Source organism: Amphiura filiformis, chromosome 8 (assembly GCF_039555335.1).
Source record: "Amphiura filiformis chromosome 8, Afil_fr2py, whole genome shotgun sequence".
NCBI lineage: Eukaryota > Metazoa > Echinodermata > Ophiuroidea > Amphilepidida > Amphiuridae > Amphiura > Amphiura filiformis.
Genome location: NC_092635.1, coordinates 22,592,318 through 22,614,149, shown reverse-complemented (window position 1 = coordinate 22,614,149; position 21,832 = coordinate 22,592,318). Strand labels below are relative to the sequence as shown.

Sequence of the window (21,832 nt, the reverse complement as noted above, 5' to 3'; positions counted from 1 at the left end):
TGGCGTCACTGTCCTACAGAATCTGTGGAAGAAGATGCATTTTAAAGGTATTTCATTTTATACCGGAAGTGACCCCTTAATGAGACTTGACCCAAATAAAAAAAAACCACATATACATTAGGTGGCTGCAGGTCATGTGTGAACATATCGTTACTGTCCCATGTTTCACTTGGCTAATAAAAATTTTTGAAGGTTTTTCGTTTTATACCGGAAGTGACCCCTTAATGACCTTTGACTCCAAATCTGTGTACACCACATAGACACTGGGTAATAACAATGCATGTGTGCAAGTTGGGTCGCTGTCCTACGTAAGTTGTAGGAGAAGATGCATTTTTAGTTGAAATCACGTTTTTGACCTCTGTGACCCCTGCGTGACCTTTGACCCTGCGAGTTTCATGTGACATGTAGGGGCATGGTCAATGATCATGGTGACCAAGTTAGGTCAAAATCGATGTAAGCATGTGAGTGCTAGAGCAAATGTAATGGTTGACAGAAAGAAGAAAGAAGAAGAAGAACCTGTAAGAAAAAAGACACAGCCGTGACTAACGTCACGGCTGTGTAAAGAAAGAACCTGTAAGAAAAAGACACAGCCGTGACTAACGTCACGGCTGTGTAAAAAGAAAGAAAGAAAGAACCTGTAAGAAAAAGACACAGCCGTGACTAACGTCACGGCTGTGTAATGCTGGAAATAGCAACGTCTGTGAAGGCTGCTCTGAGTGAGCCACAGAATTAGTAGTGAACAAACCCGAGGGATTTTGCAAATTGGAATCCTGTTACCAAATTTTATGAAAAGGAAACAAAAAATTTACTAATTTTCGATTATTATGTTCAAAACCATAATTATCCCAATTATGGAAACAATTTCAATTTGGAGGACTATTGTTCAAAAAAGGGGGTCATTCAGTATAGGCCGCCTGAAAAAACGGGATCATTGGGTGTAGGATTTTCCCCCAAATACCGGGGTCTTTTCATGGACACATAACGTATGTCAATATATGGGAGTGCCCCCCCCCCCCCGGTAGGCCTACGCGGGGCCCAGTGAATGAAGAACCTGATATCATCAGTAAACAAAATATGAATCAAGTCATGTTTAGTTCGTTTGCAAATTATTTGTTTTTCTTGTTCTTCGAACATTTGCTTGTTTGTTTGCTTTGATTTGCTTATTCATTTGAAAGATTTTCTGTGTTTAGTGATGATCCTCAAACTTTATCTTACAAAGGGCAGCCATGGCATTTACAAAGCTCTCTTTAAAATACACGCAATAAAAACCCCAAAGCAACCAAAGTAAACGTGAGTTGAGCCTTATTTGTTTGATTAAAGAATACCATTAGACCCAATCTGCGACCATAGACTGTTTTTACAGTCTATGCTGCGACTCGCAAAGTAAAGATCACTCACATTACTAGACGAAATTTGTGAACTGTTAGTCACATACTGCATATCCAATTGAATAGCTATCTTTTATTTCACAACTAGACAATTTCGGCATTTCGAAGCCGCTTGATTGAGCATTTTCATCATGGAGAAAAACCAACAAGAATTAGCGAGTGAAAACCGAAAGGTAAGATATGTCGTTCCTATACTAGGCCTGCAATGTATTTACAACTTTAATACTTGGTAAAGGTGCGTGATATATTTTCCGCTTTGTTATGTAATGAGTGATAATTATTAGATGAAGGGATTTAAATTTAGAAATTGCGCATGAAGACATTATAATTAGGGGCGCACCATTAGATTTCCAGGGGGGCATGGGAGTGAGACGAAAAAAAAACTTCGCCCACTAGTGAGACGAAAAAAAAATTGCCTCACTGATGAGTAAAAAATAAAAAATATCCCTCACCCAACTTTGTATAAAGGTATACATTAAAAGGCGTCGAAATTTTTTTTTGTTTCTTTTGGAGGCGAAAAAACAATTCTGCCTGACCCAAACTCTCCGGCATGCCCCCCCAGAATCTAATGGTGCGTCCCTTATGTATTATGCCTAGGCTACTCAAAATTGCAGATCTATTCGCCAGCGAAGTTGTTACGTAACTCACTGGTAACTGCAACGCACTGAATGGTCTATTGTTCTATTGTGTCCAGGGGCGTAGCCAGCTTTCTTGGTCAGGGGGGGCAAAATAAAATTTTGGGGGCACAGACGAAAAAAAGGGCAGTTGCATCATACAGAGACTGTATGTCTTCGAGCTTCCCGAAAAGGGCCTTATTGGGATGATGTGCGCGGGTAGCGCGAAAAAATGGTATTTTACACTATTTTCGCCCATTATCCGGCTAAAAAAGGGCTTTATTGTTAAAATGTGCGCGCGTAGCGCGGAAAAATTTTGTATTTTACACTATTTTGGCCCTGAATTTTGCTAGAAAAGAGGCTCCTTGCCCTTTTTCTTTTCCTTTGCCCTCCTGATTTTCTCTTTCATTTTTGTCAGAGGGGCACTTTTTCTTTTATTTTTTTTTGTCAGGGGGCACTCTGCCCCCCCCCCCCCCCTGCTACGCTACTGATTGTGTCCGATTTGAGCGCTGACATATTGGAAAATGTTGCCAATCAATATTCATGAGAGTGTGCATTCAACGTCCAATTTTCGAAATTGGGTGACTTGTGCTTGGCAGGTGTAAAATACATCTGACTGGGCGTTTTAAATACGTAACGCATAAAGGCATTGACATCATCGAATGGCTGCCTATAGTGCTGTCAGCGTTAGGCCTATGTGGGGGGAGGGCTGTGTTTAGTTTCTATAATAATTATTATAAGGCCTACATTTTGTCATTCCTTTTTCTTTTCTCTGTACTAATTCTTTCCTTGAAGTATCACTCCCTCTTCTTATCTCCCTTCCCTTCTCCATCCCCTCTTACTTTTTGTCCCCTCTCATTCCTATCATTTTTCTTACCTTACCTTTCTATTTATTTACTTCTACATACTGCAGTTACTGTCCGTTTTCCTATACACAATACACAGTGCTCTTTCCCATTGACGCGTGACCTTTACAAATAGCCCTACGTTAACAGTATGGGGATATGACTAGTTAACGTCGCTGTGTGAAAAATAACAGGCCAATATTAAAAGTACTCTTCTAAAGTTCTAGAAAATATAGTTTTGTAACATGTCCTAAATTTTTAGCTAATTTAGATGTTTGGAAATATTCGTACTTTGGTGTTTTAGTTAATGTTATAGGTAATAGTACATTGCCTAGTTAACGTCGCTGTGTGAAAAATAACCGGCCAATATTAAAAGTACTCTTCTAAAATTCTAGACAATATAGTTTTGTAACATGTCCTAAATTTTTAGCTAATTTAGGTGTTTGGAGAGGGTCGTACTTTTGTGTTTTAGGAAGGACATGTAAACGACAGATAACACCAAAAATATGAAGAAATTATTTCCAAACCGTGTTAAGTCAAAAATCATTATGTTGCTCATTTTCAAGAATGCTGGTTTACAAAAGCACGCCATTGTCTGATTTCGTGAACAAAGCCACACATAACATTGTTTCCTTTCGTTTCCTTTATAATCGGTTACCCAACTGAAGCTATGAATACCAGCTTTATTGTGATATCGCACATGAAAACAGTCACTTGTGCACAACCAGAGAAGATCCGATTTAATCAGTTGAGCTGTTTCAATGAGTGTTATCTTGGTTTAATAGCTTTTAATGGGGTTAAGTCCTGCAAAGGTCGAGATGAATTCTACTGTAGACATGACTGCATCATGATTTATTTATTTCTCTTCATTTCTTCCTCTTTCTCTCTTCCTCCAACCCCCTCTCGTTCTTCATATCCCTCTTTCACCTCTTCCTCCCTCATCCCTTCCCAAGACCTCTCACAGAAGAGCTGCCCCCCCCTTCAGTACGCCACTGTTTATGACATTCTCCTTCTTAAAATAAAATAAAATGTCAATTTGTGAACTTTTATATAGGCCTATACCGGTATACTTATTATTTGTTACATGTATACGTATAGCTATTACCATTATACAGTACTATAGACATAAATGGCAGCCTTGAATGCTTGATGTGTAATCATTCAGCAAGCGCATTCAATTTATTTAAATGAAGCACCTGAAGTCAGTGGGGTGATCACGAACTGTACTCATCGGCTAATGTGTGCTTTTTGTGCTTACGGCTACTCAATCACATCCTTGTGTGTTATTATAACAAAAGGTACTTTTCGTTCCAGACGTCGCTTTCACGCGCCTTTCGTTTGATCACTTATTGACAGTAGCCTGCTAGGTAAAGCGTTAATACACTGTCGGGTCAGCTTACCGATTTAATGGCGGAAGCCCTTTGTCCCAAACAAAAGGTACCTTTCGATGAATAGCTTGTCAGATTTCAAATCGGCACAAGGTTTCAATGCGTTACGTAATCTATTTCTTCTCCATATATTTAATAGCTCCATGGGTAACTGGATCACGCACCTTTTGAAATTGGTAGTATATATCAACGCACTGAAGGGTCTATTGTTCTATTGTGTCCGATTTGAGCGCTGACATTATTGGAAAATGTTGCCAAAATGTTGTACATTCAACGTCCAGTTATCGAAATTGGGTGACATGTGTTTGGCAGGTGTGAATTATATCTGACTGGGTGTTTTAATTACGTAACGTATTAAGGTTTTGGCATCATTAAATGGCTGCCTAGTGCTGTTATATGCTTAGATTCTATAATAATTATGATTTTCTTTATTCATTCCTTTCTTTTCCTTTCTCTGCACTTATTCTTTCTTATGCACACACTTAAGCAGTGGCGTAGATTTATTTTTGACATGGGGGGGGGGGGGGGTAAGTACCCAGTACAGTGAACCTTATGGTACAAATGCGCGGAAACATTTTAGCATATAGGCCTATTGAAACTAAACTGGTGAAATATTGGATATTAATGTGGAATTAATTCGCGCGAAGCGCTAAAAATGGCATTTTGTGGCTAAAATGTCCAAATATGAGGTTAATTTTGACAGAACCCAATACACAGGCGTCAATATTAGGGGGGGGTGATTATATCGACCATCCCCCTGGCAAAATATTGGGGGGATTTATCCCCCCCCCCCCCCCTCCCCCCTCCCCGATCTACGCCTATGTAATTTAGAGCCCTGTGACTACATCGCTCTCCTTCTCCCCCTCCTCCTTTTTTTTTTTTTTTTTTGTCTTCCGCCCCTACAGTCTCGATCGCCCATCCGCTTCTCCTCTTTTCACCTCTCGACCCTCCTTCACTACCTCAATTGGACGTTTGTTACGGGTAATCGATCAGCAACTCTATTGAATTTATTTAAATGAGGCGCCTAAATTAAGATGGGCGGTCAATAATTCTATGTCGACGGTAAAGTGTGTTTTTGTGTGTATGCGACAACTCGAGCACACCCTTGTGTGGTATGATAACAAAAGGTACCTCTCGTCCATGTAGACGCTTTCACGTGACTTTCATTTGATCACTTAATGACAGTGGCCTGCCTATATAGCGTTAATACGCTGTCAGGTCAGTTACCGATTTAATGGCGGAAGCCCTTTGTCCCAAACAAAAGGTACCTCTCGATGAATAGCTTGGCGGAAACTCTAATAGGCACAAAGGAACAATATGCGTTACGTAATCTATTTCCTCTCCTTTCTATATCTAACCTCCTTGGTATATATGCCATAGACTTTGTTGCGATCATTTCGATCGTGGTGCAGAACCTAAAAGCGTGATAATCGGATTACATGCACGTAACACTTCGCTGGCGAATTGTTCAACGGACGTCGACGTTAAGGGCTGGGGTATGAACGTTTGGACAGTATTTATTTTGGGACATTAGAGCACATCAGACATATCGAATTGAATTCTGAATATGAAGAATGTCATTCCGATATCAAATAATTTTGATTTTTTGAAATTCGCAATTTAATACACATTTTATGGCAAATCATTAAAATTGATATTTTTGATATTTAACAGTACTTGAAGTAAACTTTATAAATCTGATGATTTATACTTAAAATGTATGTAGGTGGGATGAAAAGCCGATGATCAATTGAAAATTTTGACCTTTCGTATTAATGATATGGATTTTTTTTACAAAAAAAAAAAAAAAAAAATTAGGTCTTTTTGGAAAAAAATCCATATCTTAAATATGAAAGGTCAACATTTTCAATTGACCGTCGGCTTTTCCTCCCTGCTACATACACTTTAAGAATATATCATTAGATTTATATAATTTACTTCGAGGACTGTTATATATCAAAATTTGAAAAATATCAAATTTTTATAATTTGTCATAAAATTTGTATTATATTGTGATTTAAAAAAAATGAAAATTATTTGATATCAGAAAGACATGCTTCGTATTCAGAATGCAATTCGATAGGTCTGAGGTGCTCTCATGTCCCCCAAAAAATACTGTCGAAACGCAATAAACGCTCATTTTGGATCCCTTAAGAGGCCAGGCTATCCAATGATAACACGTACCCACGGCCGGCCCGGGGGTCTTCTCAGTCATGTGACCCACTCAAGATGGGTCAAGCCGTGACACAATGATCCATTAAGTGTCATTGACATGACTCACTGACCCACTAAATGGGTTGATTCATTTCTCATTTGACTCACTTGACCCACTTAAATGAGTTGGTTGGCTCACTGGTGTGTCATTGACTCACAGGCGGACAAAATGAATACTCACGTAGGTGAGTCAGTTACTGTTCCAGCTGCTGTTCATTTTCCTATACACAATATACTAGTACACAGTGCTCTCACCCGGGCTCTCACCATTGAGGCGTGACCTCTACAAACAGTGTATGTTAGAAGTATTATACCTATAATAGGGCATTTTCGTCACTGTGTGAAAAATAACCGGCCAATATTTATTGTATACTCTCCGCAATTCTAGGAAATATAGTTATAACATGTCCTAAATTTTTGGCTAATTTAGATATTTGGAAATATTCGCACTTTGGTGTTTTAGCAAGTAGGGCACGGCATGGCCTGCAAAATTCCTGTGTAAATCGAATGCAACTTTTAGTGACTATCACACACCCGCTCTCTTCCGAAGGACATTAAAGCTAAACCACTTGACGGATATTTTTTGTACTTGCTGTCAATCAAGAATAATGTATACATTACATGTAGGCTAAAAACTGAGTATGTGGGACATCTGCAAATGTTCGTACCTCCCTAATATGTAAATATTGTAAAACAGCTCCCATATCATAACATTGGTTAGTGCAGCGAGCCCGGGCAGCGAGCCAGGGGATTTCAAGTGGGTTATCATTGATTGGCAAGTGTCATATTTGGGCATAAGTGCAGTTCATCATTCAATGTGGAGGATAGACTAGACTTTATCGATTGATTTTGCTGGAATAGTTTCCTGTTAACCAGGTTTAAGTACTGCAAATGTCGAATCATGTTTGCTGTGCAGTATAACTGCACTATGTAAGAGTGCGTAGTTATTATAATACTGTCCAAACCTGAGTGTATCGCACTGCAAAAACAAGTGTTTATATTTAAACACCATATTGTGTTTATCAGAGCAACACTTAATAAACACATAATTCATGTTAATGGTCTAACACTAATGTTCATAAATTAACACTTGGTGTTATATTAATGTTTGTAATATAACACCAAGTGTTAATTTATGAACATTAGTGTTAGAAAAAATTAACATTAGTGTTAGACCATTAACATGAATTATGTGTTTATTAAGTGTTGCTCTGATAAACACAATATGGTGTTTAAATATAAACACTTGTTTTTGCAGTGCGGTGTTGTTGGTTTTTTCTACCAAAATATCCCTTTAAACTTTGATAAAATACCATGAACCCGACGTTATAATTCCAACTTTGTGAGAACGTTCACAACCGGGGTTCACAATTCCGGAATTTTGACAGCCGTTTTACGACAGTTTCAAAAAATTTGACGCATATCGTGCATATATATTGGGCTATTCCAGAAAATAAGTGCACACGCCCTATGAAGGTGTAAAGTTTAAATAAAAGAAATGCTTGGATTCCCAAGTGTGCTTTCTGAAAACAATTGGAATTCCAGTTGCCAATGTTGCTGCAAAAGGCATGGAAATGCAATTAAATTAATGGAAAATCACGGAATTGTCCCAATTCATTTGGCCAAATCAGCCTCTCAAAAATAGAGGATTTCTAATTTTGAACTATTTTTTCGTCTTTGAAAAAATGTTTGAACACATTCAAAAAAATGTCTGGATTTCCAATAATTATGACTGGACAAAAACTCCGGAAATCCGAACTCCTTTATAAGGGGGATGTGCACGTGCATCTATAGTTTTTGGAATAACACATTCTGTAAATGCTCAGAGCAAAGAATAGGCCTAATAGGTCAAGTACTCGCCTAGCTTTTGTTTAAAGCAAATCGGACATTACGGTTTTCATAATGCAATTTATGTTTTCTTTGTAGGTCGCTTAGATCTCATTGTTTTTACCATGATTAATCGGATAGCAACAGCATTTTTTGTGGGACCTGAGCCCGGGGACCTGAGAGCACATCCGCCAAATTGCATTCTGAATACCAAATTTTCATATTCCTCCCAAATTGCATTCTGAATACGAGGAAGTGTCCCGATGATATCAAATAATTGAAATTTTTTGAAGTCGCGATATAATACACATTTTATGGCAAATTATTAAAATGATACTTTTTCGTGACATTTAACAGTCCTCAAAGCAAAATTTATAAATCTAATGGTTATGCACTTAAGTAAAGCACAGATATTGGAATAAAGTGTTTGTAGCTGGGAGGAAAAGCCGACGAACGACCATCATTTACAAATTTGGACCTTTCGTATTCCCCCACCCAGGTCTTATGAGAAAAAATGTCAAGCTATCTTCATACGAAAGGTCAAAATTTTCATATTCCTCCCAGCTTACATATCCTTAGATTATAGCCTAAAGTTACGAGGAATGTTACATATCAAATGTCAATTTTTGATATAATTTCCCATACAATTTGTATAATTTCAAAACAAAAATCAAAATTATTTGATATCAGAAGGACATTCCTCGTATTCACAATGCAATTTTGTGTGTGTAATGTGCTCTCTTGTCTCACAAACAATACAGGTACTGTGAAGGTGGGTGACCGAACCCTTAAATAATTTCTAAACTCTGCACATGAATAAATAATTTCGAAACTCTTTTATCATGCAAGCAAACTGATATTTTCCGACAAACTGCTAAATGCTGTGCTGTGCCAACTGCCAAATTGATCAAATGCCTTAAAAGTAATATCGAGGGCGCTGTGCGTACCGCTGCAAATTACTCACAGGTGGTACAGGACATTCCTTGTTCAATGCGGCAACAGCCGATGCAGAACAGACTGACTATGAGCAAAAATAAAATTGCTGTAGTGGAGTAACGGGCCATTGCAAAATAGTGTAGGGCGGACGGATTTGTTTATTGTTTTATTTTTTCCTCTTCCTGTGCTTGCTTGTTTGTTTGTTTGTTTGTTTTTAAAGTCTTGGGTCGGACCCAATTTTAGGGTAGGCCTCTAGGGAGGGTTACTCCATGAACAATTTTTTTTGCCTAATTGTTACTCCGCTGAGTGATGTAACATTAATTACCATAGCAATGGACGTTATAGGCCGTCCGAAAGGCTCATTCAATGATCTCAGCGAAAGTGTGCAATGATTATATAAAATTGTGTAAATTGCTTAAAGGTGAAGGATAAGTCATTAAAATTGTTTTGATCATTTCAGCTCTAAAAACCCACTAACTAGGGGAGCATACCCACCAAAAGGTATGGTTTGCCCTCCCCGGGGTCGGTGATGTGTCTATCTGATGCTACACCACATTTCGCCATAATACATTCTAGAAACGCTTGCTGTTAGAATAAGAAAAATTTTAATGCTAATTTATTGCACATTCTAGGGAAGCGTGGTTACCTTTTTAAAATAACCGAGTGAGAGGGTTTTCAAGAAAATATTTTTCCTGTCAAAACTGAAGCATCCTCTGTATAAAAGAAAATATGAATATTAACTGCACATCATATATAACGATTCGTGATACCCAATTGTGGCACATTTGATGTCGTTTAAGAAGCAGAGAATTTTATTTCATTTTTATGTACGCCAAAATATTTTTTTAATTGAGCAAGAATAAGGATAGAAAAAACGTTGAAAATCCTATGTGAATATTACATTAGACCCGGCAAAAGATTACTGTTTCGTTTTTATGGTAATCTAATCTTTTATTTCCTGAAAAAAAACATTTGGGGTCTAAAATGGAATTTTAATGTAATTGATAAAAACATCGAACGTTTATACAAGAAAATGAGCTAAAATGGTAGGTTTTCCTCTATAGTATTTTACTGACCATGGAAATGTACTGAGACACAAGCACGTGTCAAAATCGATATAATGTATTGTCCATACAGACGCCCAGTTATCATGTTTATTATTGGATTTTTTTTGTATAAAACACACGCAGTTAACAATAATTGAGCGCTAATAATACACATAAATGTTTTTAGGCAAATAAAATTCCAAAATATGGTACGTTTTCTGCCTTTGCTTGTCACGTGGTAGGCCTATGTTGAAGTTGCGATTATATCTTCAAATAAGTTTCATATAAATTCCAAGAAGACAAGTGGCCGAGTGGTCTAAGGCGCTGGGTTCATAGTGTATCCAAAGCAGTCCGCCGCCGTGAGTTCGAACCCCGCCTCCGCCAAACTTTAATGAAGTAAAATTAAAATTAAAATTTTACTTAAAAAAAATTTCATATTGGGGAAATGTGACTGGCAGAATTTATGTATGGCGTGGAGTGGTGTGATCTGATGCTAAGAATTTCCCTTGGCATCTCATGTCAAATCATGTGGTGATTGGGGATCGATTTGAGCGAAAACGCGACAAAATTCTGCCCTTTAATAAAGGAAATCCCGGCATGATGCACTTATGGTCCATGGCAAGCCCGATTCGACCTTTGTGGCATTAAACCCAGTTAACAGGATATTAATCCAGTAAATCGATTCAGTAAAGCAAATAAGCTCATGCATTCGATCAATAACGACAACCAGCTTCGGTCGATTACCCCAGCTGCAGCGTGTGTAAACTCTAATTTGCATAGAGGCTGTACGTGAAATTATTGATTGGCTCCAAACAAAGGATTTGAACCGGTGCAGTCCACCGTAATCATGTCGCAGTGCAGTCCATTCAATCAAATGTTGTCATCAACCTATTTGATCGCAGTGCATTGTTATGTGTGTGAGACGAACTGTCGCGGTTGATTGCAATCAAACAAACGATGTCTTATGTATTACTTTGTTCCGTGATGAAAATCGTGATGTTTTATTTAATCACTCTCGAAAAAAGTATTTCTTTTGTAGGCCTATTACTTTGTTTTGTGATGAAAATCGTGATGTTTTATTTCATCACGCTTTAAAACAAACGATTTCTTATGTATTCCTTTGTTTCGTGATGAAAATCATGATGTTTTATTTCATCACTCACGAAAAATTGATTTCTTATGTATTACTTTGTTTCGTGATGAAAACCGTGATGTTTTATTTCATCATCACGCTCTAAAACAAACGATTTCTTATGCATTATATTTGTTTTGTGATGAAAATCGTGATGTTTTATTTCACCACGCTCTAAACAATAATTATAGTTAAATGCATTTTAAGAAAAAAATCTTATTAAAACAGTATGTTGTTTAGAAAAAATGTAGAAAGTGATGATGACGATGATGATGATGATGATGATGATGATGATGATGATGATGATGATGTCTCCAAAAGTGTCCCGGGTTTTTTTCTTGCCCTAAATCGTGCGTATCTATTAATAAGGCACTTCAATAATCAATAATCAGTCCCGTGACGGCCTCCACTAACTAGCTACTAACTTGGGTTATGGGCGCTGAATTTCATGTTCACTGTCACTTACTCATCAGCGAAGTACGACCCTTTTCAACCACCTACAGTACCCAATTTCGGCATACTATGTAAGAAACTCATCATGATGATCGAACAGAGAGTACTTTAAATGTAGCTTGTACCGTTTTCGTGTGGCATTCTTCAGAAGTGAGCGGTCCGTTTACCAAAATTGTCTGTCAAATCTCCATTCAATTAACACGGGACGTTGGCTAGCTATGTCTTGCCCTCACTCACTATTTTACCAAAGTACGAATATTTCTGAGCATCTAACCTAGCTGTAATTTTAGGTCATGTTACAGGAATATATTTGCTAGAAGTTTTTGAGAGTACTTTTAATATTGGCCGGTTATTTTTCACACATTGACGTTAACTAGACAAATGCCTATTCTTCTAACATGGCACGATTTGTACAGGTCACAGCTCAATTGCATGTCAATGGTGAGAGCACTGTGTATTGTGTATAGGAAAACGGACAGTAACTGCAGTATGGGAGGAAATCACGTTTAATATTGAGTATATTCCCACGTCCAATGTATTCTGGGCTCTCTTCTGGGACAAGTTATGATGGTTTAAATGAATTAGCGTTACCAACGAACTCAAAGATACATGCTCAATGACATACAAATCAGCACATGTGCAAGCCATATTTAATACAGCCTATACTTGCAGTTGCCTAGCGTTCACTTCAGTGAGGCAAACCTCAAACCGACTTAGAAAAGGGGTTCTTGGCTGTCCTGTATGTAGAACTCTCAAGAGAAAAGGGTTCTTGAAAATTTAAAGAACCAACAATTGTTCTTTCTGGCCTTTCCAGAACTTTATCAGGTCTAAATTATCTTTCTGAACTTTCCAGAACCCTTTTCAGGTCTGAAATGGTTCTTTTTCTTCTTTGTAGAACCATTTAAGGTTCCACTTGGACAGCTCAAGAACCATTTTAGGTTCTACTTGAACCGGTTTTTTTTTCTAAGAGTGTATTATAACGAGCTAAAAATTCGGCTTTACCAACTAATCCACGATTGACATGTTGAAAACGTGCGACATACGAGGGGTATCAAAAAGTTTAGAAATCGCCCAGAAGTGAAAGAGCTATATCAATGAAATTTTGTCAGTGCAATCACTGGTCCTTATGTACATTATGGTCCAAAAATGGTCTCATAGGTATGTTTACTTTTTTTTTACAGGAGCTAGATGCCCGGCTAGATGTCACTACCTGCCTATGTAACCACATAACCAGCAAAATGGAGAAAATTGAGGCATGCTAATAAGTTCCATTTTAAGGGTTACAGTGCCCAGAAAATCTGTGATGAAATAAAAATTCCTTTTCCAAAAAGCGACAGTGACATATCACAATCACCACCGAAGATAACTTTCATTTCATCATCAATTTTCTAGGCACTGCAACCCTTCAAAAGCAGGATCTTAATAATGCTGCTTGCCTCAATTTTCTCAATCTTGCAGTTTATGCACAGTAACTGGGGCAGCAGGTTATTGGCATCTAGTGCCACCTGTAAAAAAAAGTAAACATACCTATGAAACCATTTTTGGACCATAAATTATGTTTGTACATAAGGACCAGTGATTGCACTGACAAAATTTCATTGATATAGCTCTTTCACTTCTGTACGATTTCTAAAACTTTTTGACACCCCCTCGTATGTACCAGGACAGCTAGCTACCAATGATGACCAGTAGACGCGACGCATACCCATAGAGGAGTTCGGATATCCGGACTTTTTTTTTTGTCCAGAGTGGTGATTTTTGGAAATCCAGACTTTTAAGGGAACTGGAATGAGCGTTTTGAGCGTTTCGACAGTATTTTTTGTGGGACATGAGAGCACATCAGACCTATCGAATTGCATTCTGAATACGAAGAATGTCTTTCTGATATCAAATAATTTTCATTTTATGAAATTCACGATCTAAGGGACCGTTCATTATTTATAGGGGGGGCCGGAGGATTTCAAAATTGAGTTCATAAAGTTACACAACCCCGTCCTTCTGGCTCTTCACACCCCTATCCCCACAATATTGTAATCCAAGTTTTTTTCCAAGCTGTCCCCAGAAAATATGCTATTTCAATGCTAAAATTCAAAGAGAGATGTATCGGAGTCACCGAGCCAGGAGCAAAATTTCCACATCGTCCCACTGATCTGCTACTATTACCTGGACAAATGCGCTCGAAGCGCGCGAAAACAAATATGCTAAAATGAAATTGAAGACAAAATGTGCCCTAAAATCATTCCAAAGGATGATACATAGGGCTTTCACAACTTTTGGGTAATTTAGTCCCAGTATTTTGATCTAGTATACAAGTTTTATGCTTTTTCCAAGCATCAGAGGAGCTGCCCTAGCACTCATATTTATGATTTACATTGTAGAATGGATGGAATTATAACTCATTTTTTAGATTCGTGTTCAAGTTCAAGATGAAAAAACACACCAGAATTTACAAGGGCACGTCTCGCAGATCTACTCACAGAATGTTTTTTCTGAGATAAATGCGAGCGAAGCGCGTGCCAGTTTGGCATTTTGATACTAAAAAAATGGGGTTAATATAGGGTCTAAAATAGACCAAAAGGAAGATGCAAATCATAAGTTTTGTCACAATACATCTGTCGACTGAGCAGGGGAGGGGACTGACTTGCCACCCTGCCATGTGGCTAATGTGCTGATGAACAGTGGCGTAGATTTCTTTTTGACATGAGGTGGTTGGAAAAAAAAAAGTATAAAAAATGTGAATCCAGCACCTTTTGGTGAGAGAATAAGTTTATGACACAAATGCATGCGAAGCGCACAAAAATGTTGCCATATTGAAGATAAACTCAAAATATGGTGCAGGAATGAATTCGCGCGAAGCGCGCAAAAATTGACATTTTTGTGGCTAAAATGGCCAAATATGAGGTAAATATTGTAGTGAATCATAATCATAGTGAATAATTTAATATTAAATTTCACCTGACCCCCCCTATCAGGAAAAATAAAATCACATAACCCCCCCTGTTTGTTAAAGTGAAAATCACATAGCCCCCCCCCCTACATTTTCCCCGGCCCCCCCCCTGTAAATAATGAGCGGTCCCTATAATTCAAATCTTATGACAAATTATTAAAATTTGATATTTTTCACATTTTTGAGATATAACAGTCCTCGAAGTAAATTTTATAAATTTAATGATATAGTCTTAAAGTGTATGTAGCTGGGAGGAAAAGCCGACGATCAATTGAAAATTTTGACCTTTCATATTGAAGATATGGATTTTTTTCCCAAAAAGACCTTTTTTTTATTTTTCGTGTTTTGGGAAAAAAAATCCATATCTTCAATACGAAAGGTCAAAATTTTCAATTGATCGTCGGCTTTTCATCCCACCTACATACACTTTAAATATAAATCATCAGATTTATAAAATTTACTTCAGTACTGTTAAATATCAAAAATATCAATTTTAATGATTTGCCATAAAATGTGTATTACATTGCGAATTTCATAAAATGAAAATTATTTGATATCAGAAGGACATTCTTCGTATTCAGAATGCAATTCGATATGTCTGATGTGCTCTAATGTCCCACAATAAATACTGTCCAAAGGTTCATACCCCACCCCCTAAAGTAAGGCGAAAAAAATCCAAAATCCAGCAGAAAAATAGTTCAAAATGGGAATTTCTCAATTTGAGAGCTCATTTTGGACAATTCCATGATTTTTCATTCATTTAAAGAAGAACTTCAACGTAGCCTCTTCGAGGTCCCCATTTTAGGCTGAAAATTTTCTTCTCGGGAGAAGAACACACTGAGGCATTCTAAAATTTCATCTGACAGCAAAAGCTCATGAAGCATAAAATGGTGGTGTACTTATATCAGTTATGTATACCCCTGGTGCATTACCATGATTACAGGGGGAACTTGCAAGTTTATGGCATTTGCTTAAAAAGTTACCTTTTTCAGAGTCTTGGTTAGCAGCAGGCCAAAAGGGAAAGGGGAAAGCATTTTTGGCAGGTCGAAGGGGGGGGGGTGATTTTTGGCACAGATGTTTTGAGCACCATTTCTATATTACGCGTATACGCACGCGCAAACAGGCCTATGCAAAATTTCCTGCTTTGGGTTGCCCAAAATCAAGTTGCATGTGTAATGTGTAAACATGGTAAAGGGAGGCGGCAAAGATTTGTTGGCACGTAAAAAAATAGGGGGGGGGGGTCAAAGATTTTGTGGCATCAAATATTTGGCAGCCAAAGGGGACGACTTTTTGGCGCAAAAGCAGTCCGGGAAACAAGTTGTTTAATGTTTGCTGCATGCGCGCAAGTTTTGTTTTTGCGAGTAATTTTACTGCATTTTAGAAAGAAAATATATATGAGGTTACTATATACTATACGAGAATCAGTCTAAAATTTTCCTAAAATACATTTTTTTTTCCAATTTTTACATAATGCCAATTTGACCAGACAATGACATGTGCGCGACTGGTTGGTGCGTTTCAGGAACTGTCAAAATTGCGGAACTGAAGTTTTTAATATCGCAAAGTTTTGAAATGTCACTCTTTATACTCTATCCATTTTCTTAAATGAACCCGTAAAACACGAGGCAGTATCTTTGGCTATATCTAATATCTCGCTTCCTTTTGATAACTTCAAGTTCAAAATACTGAGAGAGAACTTGATTTTTCTTAAAAAGCTTTAAAACATTCTTTCATGCACCTGTCGGTACTTCCTAAGACACCTGCTTGATCAACTCCACCCAATTCATTACCCTTTGACCTGAACGCTCATTGGTCGCCTAACCGGATACGTCACCAAATTTGTGCAAATTGACCTTTGGCCCTTTCATCGACGATTTGTGTTGTGTGTGTTTTGATATTGGGCGATTTACACAGTAGCATAGGGCAACAAATTCTGTTTTATATGGAAGCTATTTTCTCCGTATGGAAACTGACATTTGGCTTACTGAGGATAACGATATGTTAAGAACGTGATATGTGTTTTTCGAGGATTATCAGTCGAAAAAAGTGGAATTAATATTGGATTTATCGTCGCCGATTACCTACGTCATTTTGTGATTATACGCGAGTTGCCGAGCGGAGTGTAAGCTATGGCCACACGGGTTGCTCCCCCTGTAGCCCCACGACCGCCGAAACATAAACTCAAAAATCATGCTGGTGCTCAACAACAACATCAGCAGTTTGAAGAACGTGAACCCATTGAAGGAGAAGGAGAAGAAGCTTATGAATCAATACGACAGATAGACACCAGTGTCAAAAGGTTGGACATTTTGTAATTTATGAAAAATGGGAATTAAAAAGTAAAATGGAGTTTCAATCATGTGTATCCACTGCTCTGCTGCTAGTGCCAGCTGTCTGTGACAGGACTTACACTGCAGTACACTCTGTATGTTCAATTTGCAAGACATGGCAAGAGTTCATGAGACTGCAGTTATTTTCCATTTGTTCGGCCTATTCTATTTCTTGCATGTCTTGTCAGGGTCTGTCATGTCATACTAGTTTTATGACATTTTTGCAGACAGAAATATATTTTTTTAGGGAAAACCAAGAGAAAATAAAATTGCTGCCTTTTTATGCTTGTTCACTCTTCGTGCTCTTTCCAGTTTAAAAACTAAACCTGTTTGATTATGTATGCAAGTATTGCCCCCCCCCCCCCCACTTTCGGGAAAATGTGGGTAAATGATTTCAGGTGATCAATACTGATAAGGCTTCTAATTTTCGGACTAACTATAGTATAAAGCACTTGGAGCTGCACCTTTTCAGATGCTTCCCCCACTCCAATTGACATTGCTGTAGTCCAAGTCCGTGTCGATTTTCGGCTCTGGGTCCCTAGACCCTACCAATCTCTAATGTCCCAATTCTATCAATTATGCGAGCCAAAGCAAAGGGGGGGGGAAGCAATTTTTGGCAGTGCCAGTGCCTTAAATAAAAGGCTTAAGGATACGATCCACAATTTAGCGACAAGTGACTCATTTCGGAATGCGATCATGAATTTCGAAGAAAAAAAAAAAGTTCCCACAGGCTTTGAGGGGACTCGAACCAACGATTCCACGCGTCGTTGATTATCAGTCCCGGTCTTTACCGCTCTGCCACGGAGGCAGATGAACAGAAGAGTCATACTTGGCAGTGGGGTTTGACCCCACCCTTTGTATTTTACCCCACCCTTTTTATTGAGGCACCCTTTATATTGAAAATTCCTGACCCCCACACTTTATACTGAGGCACCCTTTACACTGAAAATTCCTGACCCCCACCACTTTTTGCTTTTTTCCCTATTTGTATACATTGATGAAGTACACCGAATTCTGCACCTATCATCACACGATAATCTAGTGGATGTAAACATGCATCAAATTATGGTTTGCTGGCAGTGGTTTGGCACTTTTTGTGGTTTGGCACTTTGTGTGGTTTGGCACTTATTCTTGGAAACTAGGATGATTTTATCATTCAATGAAAATATATTGTAAGCTGGCACTCCCACCCTTTTTATTTTACTCCCACCCTTTATATCAATCCACCCTTTTTACCAACAAAGTTTAAACCCCCACCCTTTTAAGGATTTTCCAAATTTCCAAGTGGCACCCTTTAAAAAGGGTGCCCTGCCAACAGTGCAGAGTGTAATAATAAAAGATAAATCTCATAATGCTATCTTTAGCCTTTTGTTTGTAACATTAAAATGACGCATTTTGTATCTGATAGATTGGTCGTTTTATGTATAAATAGCACGAACATTTGGAAAAGGGCTCAAACAAATAATAAAGACACGGATACGATGATGAAATTGCATAAGTCGGGGAATATCTGCGTCGCAATGTTTTGCTTTGATTTTAGAAATTTGACCTTAAAATTTCTGACGTTAAGACACTATCATTCAAATCAACAAAAGATATTTCAGCAGTATATGGCAAAATTCTTTCTCTAGAGTGTTTTAGACATGTATGTGAAATAGCTTCAACAATGATTCGCTGCATAATGGTAAAAACAGCTTTGACCTGAAAAAGGCGAGAGGTGCCATATTTACGGATTCAGGCTAAATTCAAAATTTGTATAAAACGTTTGGTTTTTGATCGATTACAAAAATTCATTTTTGTCGTTAAAAGAAATGGTATCTGGCGTGAATTACACTACAATTTTTATTCCTAGGGCTCTTTGATTTCTTTAAATATTTTTTTATAATGATAGAGTGAATCCCCTGGCCCTCTATAATTACGCACAAAAGACCGACCCCCCTTAAGGAAAACCATACAGAAACGCTTAAATATGTATATATGCAAATTTTCCTGCTCGATGCACTCGCAAATTGGGATCCCAAAAATTTGTCATGTGCAAGGGGGAGGGCAAAGATTTTTTGGCGGGTCAAGAAGGGGGTAAGCGATTTTTGGCGGGCCGAGAGGTGGGGGCAAGCAATTTTTGGCAAGCTGTTTGGAAATTTTACCCCCCCACAGCCCCTTAGTCTATATCCAATTTGTGTGTGTGCCTTGCGTTTTACAAACTTGTTGCATTGCATAATGAAATCATATAAAATGATGCACCAAATCACATCTATTGGACCTCAGTTTTTCAAAAAGTTTCAGCTTCAGAGAGGGGGCACCTCCTCCCTCAGACACACATCCCCCTTCACAGCCATGCATTCTCGCGCGAAATCCAACTTCATCAGATTTCCAGGGCTGTTTTCCAGCCCTGTTCTTGATGAATCCCTAATTAGAGGGTTCCAGCTATCATTCTTTGGAAGGGGGTGGGTCCCAAATTTACAAAAAGTCAGCATCAATAAAATTGCGACCCCCTATTTTTTGGCAACAAAAATGTTATGACCCCCACCACAGATACACCTGACCTTACCCCCAAGCTAAACAGGCTAAAATTGTATTGAAATCAGTCTTTGAATAAAATAAACTCACTATGTGATCATCTTGTGACTTCCTACATTTTGGTCATCAAAAATTTTATGATTAGCCCCTTATTGTGAGAAATTGCTGTGCAGTGCACTGTACATGGGCCATGTGGACAATTACTATGCACTGTATGATGGGCCATGTGGACATACATCATTGCATACGTATTGTAGATTTTTTGTAGTACATGTAAAGTACTTTTCATCAGTACCATATTTTCCATGGGTGACCGTGGGAAATCCATTTGATCCATACATGTATGACAGGCTTTCCCCTTCCCTTGGAACACTGAGGCTGGAAGGTATCGAGCCCGATAATGAGATAGTTCCCATGTACCAACAAAAACATACGGTACCATACTGACGCGAGTATAGTCACACCTTCGAGTAAAGTCCCACCCCCAAATTTTCGAAATTTGTTATTTTTCGGTTTTGTACGGTCCCTGGACCTAGAGCTAAATGCTAGGATCATTCATGGTTGATTTTTTTTTAAATGTAGGCCTATGTGTTTTGAAAAAATTTGTACTCATATCATACTCTATTAATGATTTCAAAATGCATTGAATTTGTATGCATTTTGAAATCATTAATAGAGTATGACATGAGTACAAATTTATTCAAAACACATATGCCTACAATTTTTTTTTAAAATCAACCATGAATGATGCTAGCATTTAGCTCTAGGTCCAGGGACACTCCAAAACCGAAAAAATAAATAACTTTAAAAAAATTAAATTCGAGTATAGTCCCACTAAAACGGGATGGGACTATACTCGAGTCAGTACGGTACTTTACAGATGAACCAGTGCATAAAACTTATTCAAAGATTAATGTTTTTTGGTGTGTTTTTTTGCATTGCCTTTATAAGAGTTTCTACCAGTATTCTTTTTTTTTACCTGGTACTTTTTACTTTTTTAATTGAAAACTTTTTTTTTACTTTACTTAAAAAAACATTAACCCTGCATACCACATCTTTTTTTTTATATTTCCTTGAAATGTACAATTGGTATAGAGGTGATATCATTTCAAAGAAAATAATTAACTACATAAAAAAAAAAGAATACATAAAATGCCCCATGTCTAAAACTTTTAGTAAAAGTTGCCTTGCCCTCCCCATATAATTTGTGTAACTTCATTCACATGATTGTGATTTACATTCTTTATATTTTATAGCATTATAGCATAATGCCTTGGTGCCTTGGCATTTATAGCAGAATTGCGTGGGTGCCCATGTACAATTTCAGCCAAAACTAAAATTACCCTGTCATAGTAGAATCCATGCTTCATTAATTCCACTATGAGTGTGATACAATAATACACCCATATCAGACCACAGATCCTGGAAATCAGACTGATATCAAATAATTTAGCACACTGGTGATATTTTTGTGTGGACATGCAAAATAGCATAGGTTAGCAAATTGTGATTAAACATCTATAAAAACTCTGTTTATAATTTATAAACGTGACAGCTCTGTGTATAATCGGCTCAACATTTTTTAGGCAGAATGAGTACTGTGCTGTCAAAATAGAGCAGGAAAATTCATTTTTAAAAACATATACAAATTTATATGTAAAATATAAACACAGATTTTCACGGTGTTTCACGCAATGTTATTTATCATTTTGGATAGTAGGCCTACATGTATGTGCACTACACAGTGTGCACTTACATACTATTCAACACGAAAATTACCTTTTTTTACACTTTTTTTTACACTACATCAATTGTACATGTACAATTGTACATGTACTGTGATGTACAGTGTAGTTTACGACTATACCTAGATTATTGAATGTTATTTTATGACAAGAATTATTTGATTAGGGGCCCCTATTGGACAAGCTTGCATATGTCCCGGGCTTTAAAAGGGCTATCCTTGCCTTGCATTGCAACTTTGGTGTTGTGGTGTATAATCTGTGTTGTTCCAATCTGGAATGGTAATTTGTTTTTTTCAATTTGGTGGTTTGATATTTGATCATGCTTTATTATTTGGTTCTCTGTATTTTGTATTTAAATGTAAAGCTAAATAAAAACCAAGCTATTAAACTATTTTCTCAGGCTGGAGTAAACTTTCTTCAGCTTAGTGCAAGTCTGATAGTTATGAAATC

At 37.6% G+C, this 21,832-nt stretch overlaps 1 protein-coding gene across 1 annotated transcript in view; it reads left to right on the top strand.

Annotated features, from left to right (window-relative positions):
* The first annotated feature begins 1,375 nt into the window (after window positions 1-1,375).
* The window catches only part of LOC140158810 (testin-like), a 102,463-nt gene continuing 82,006 nt past the window's right edge, over window positions 1,376-21,832 (top strand). Inside the window, exon 1 of the mRNA XM_072182035.1 lies at window positions 1,376-1,561. Within this exon, the coding sequence (XP_072038136.1) occupies window positions 1,520-1,561 (42 nt within the window). The 5' untranslated portion in view covers window positions 1,376-1,519. The remainder of the gene's footprint in view (window positions 1,562-21,832) is intronic.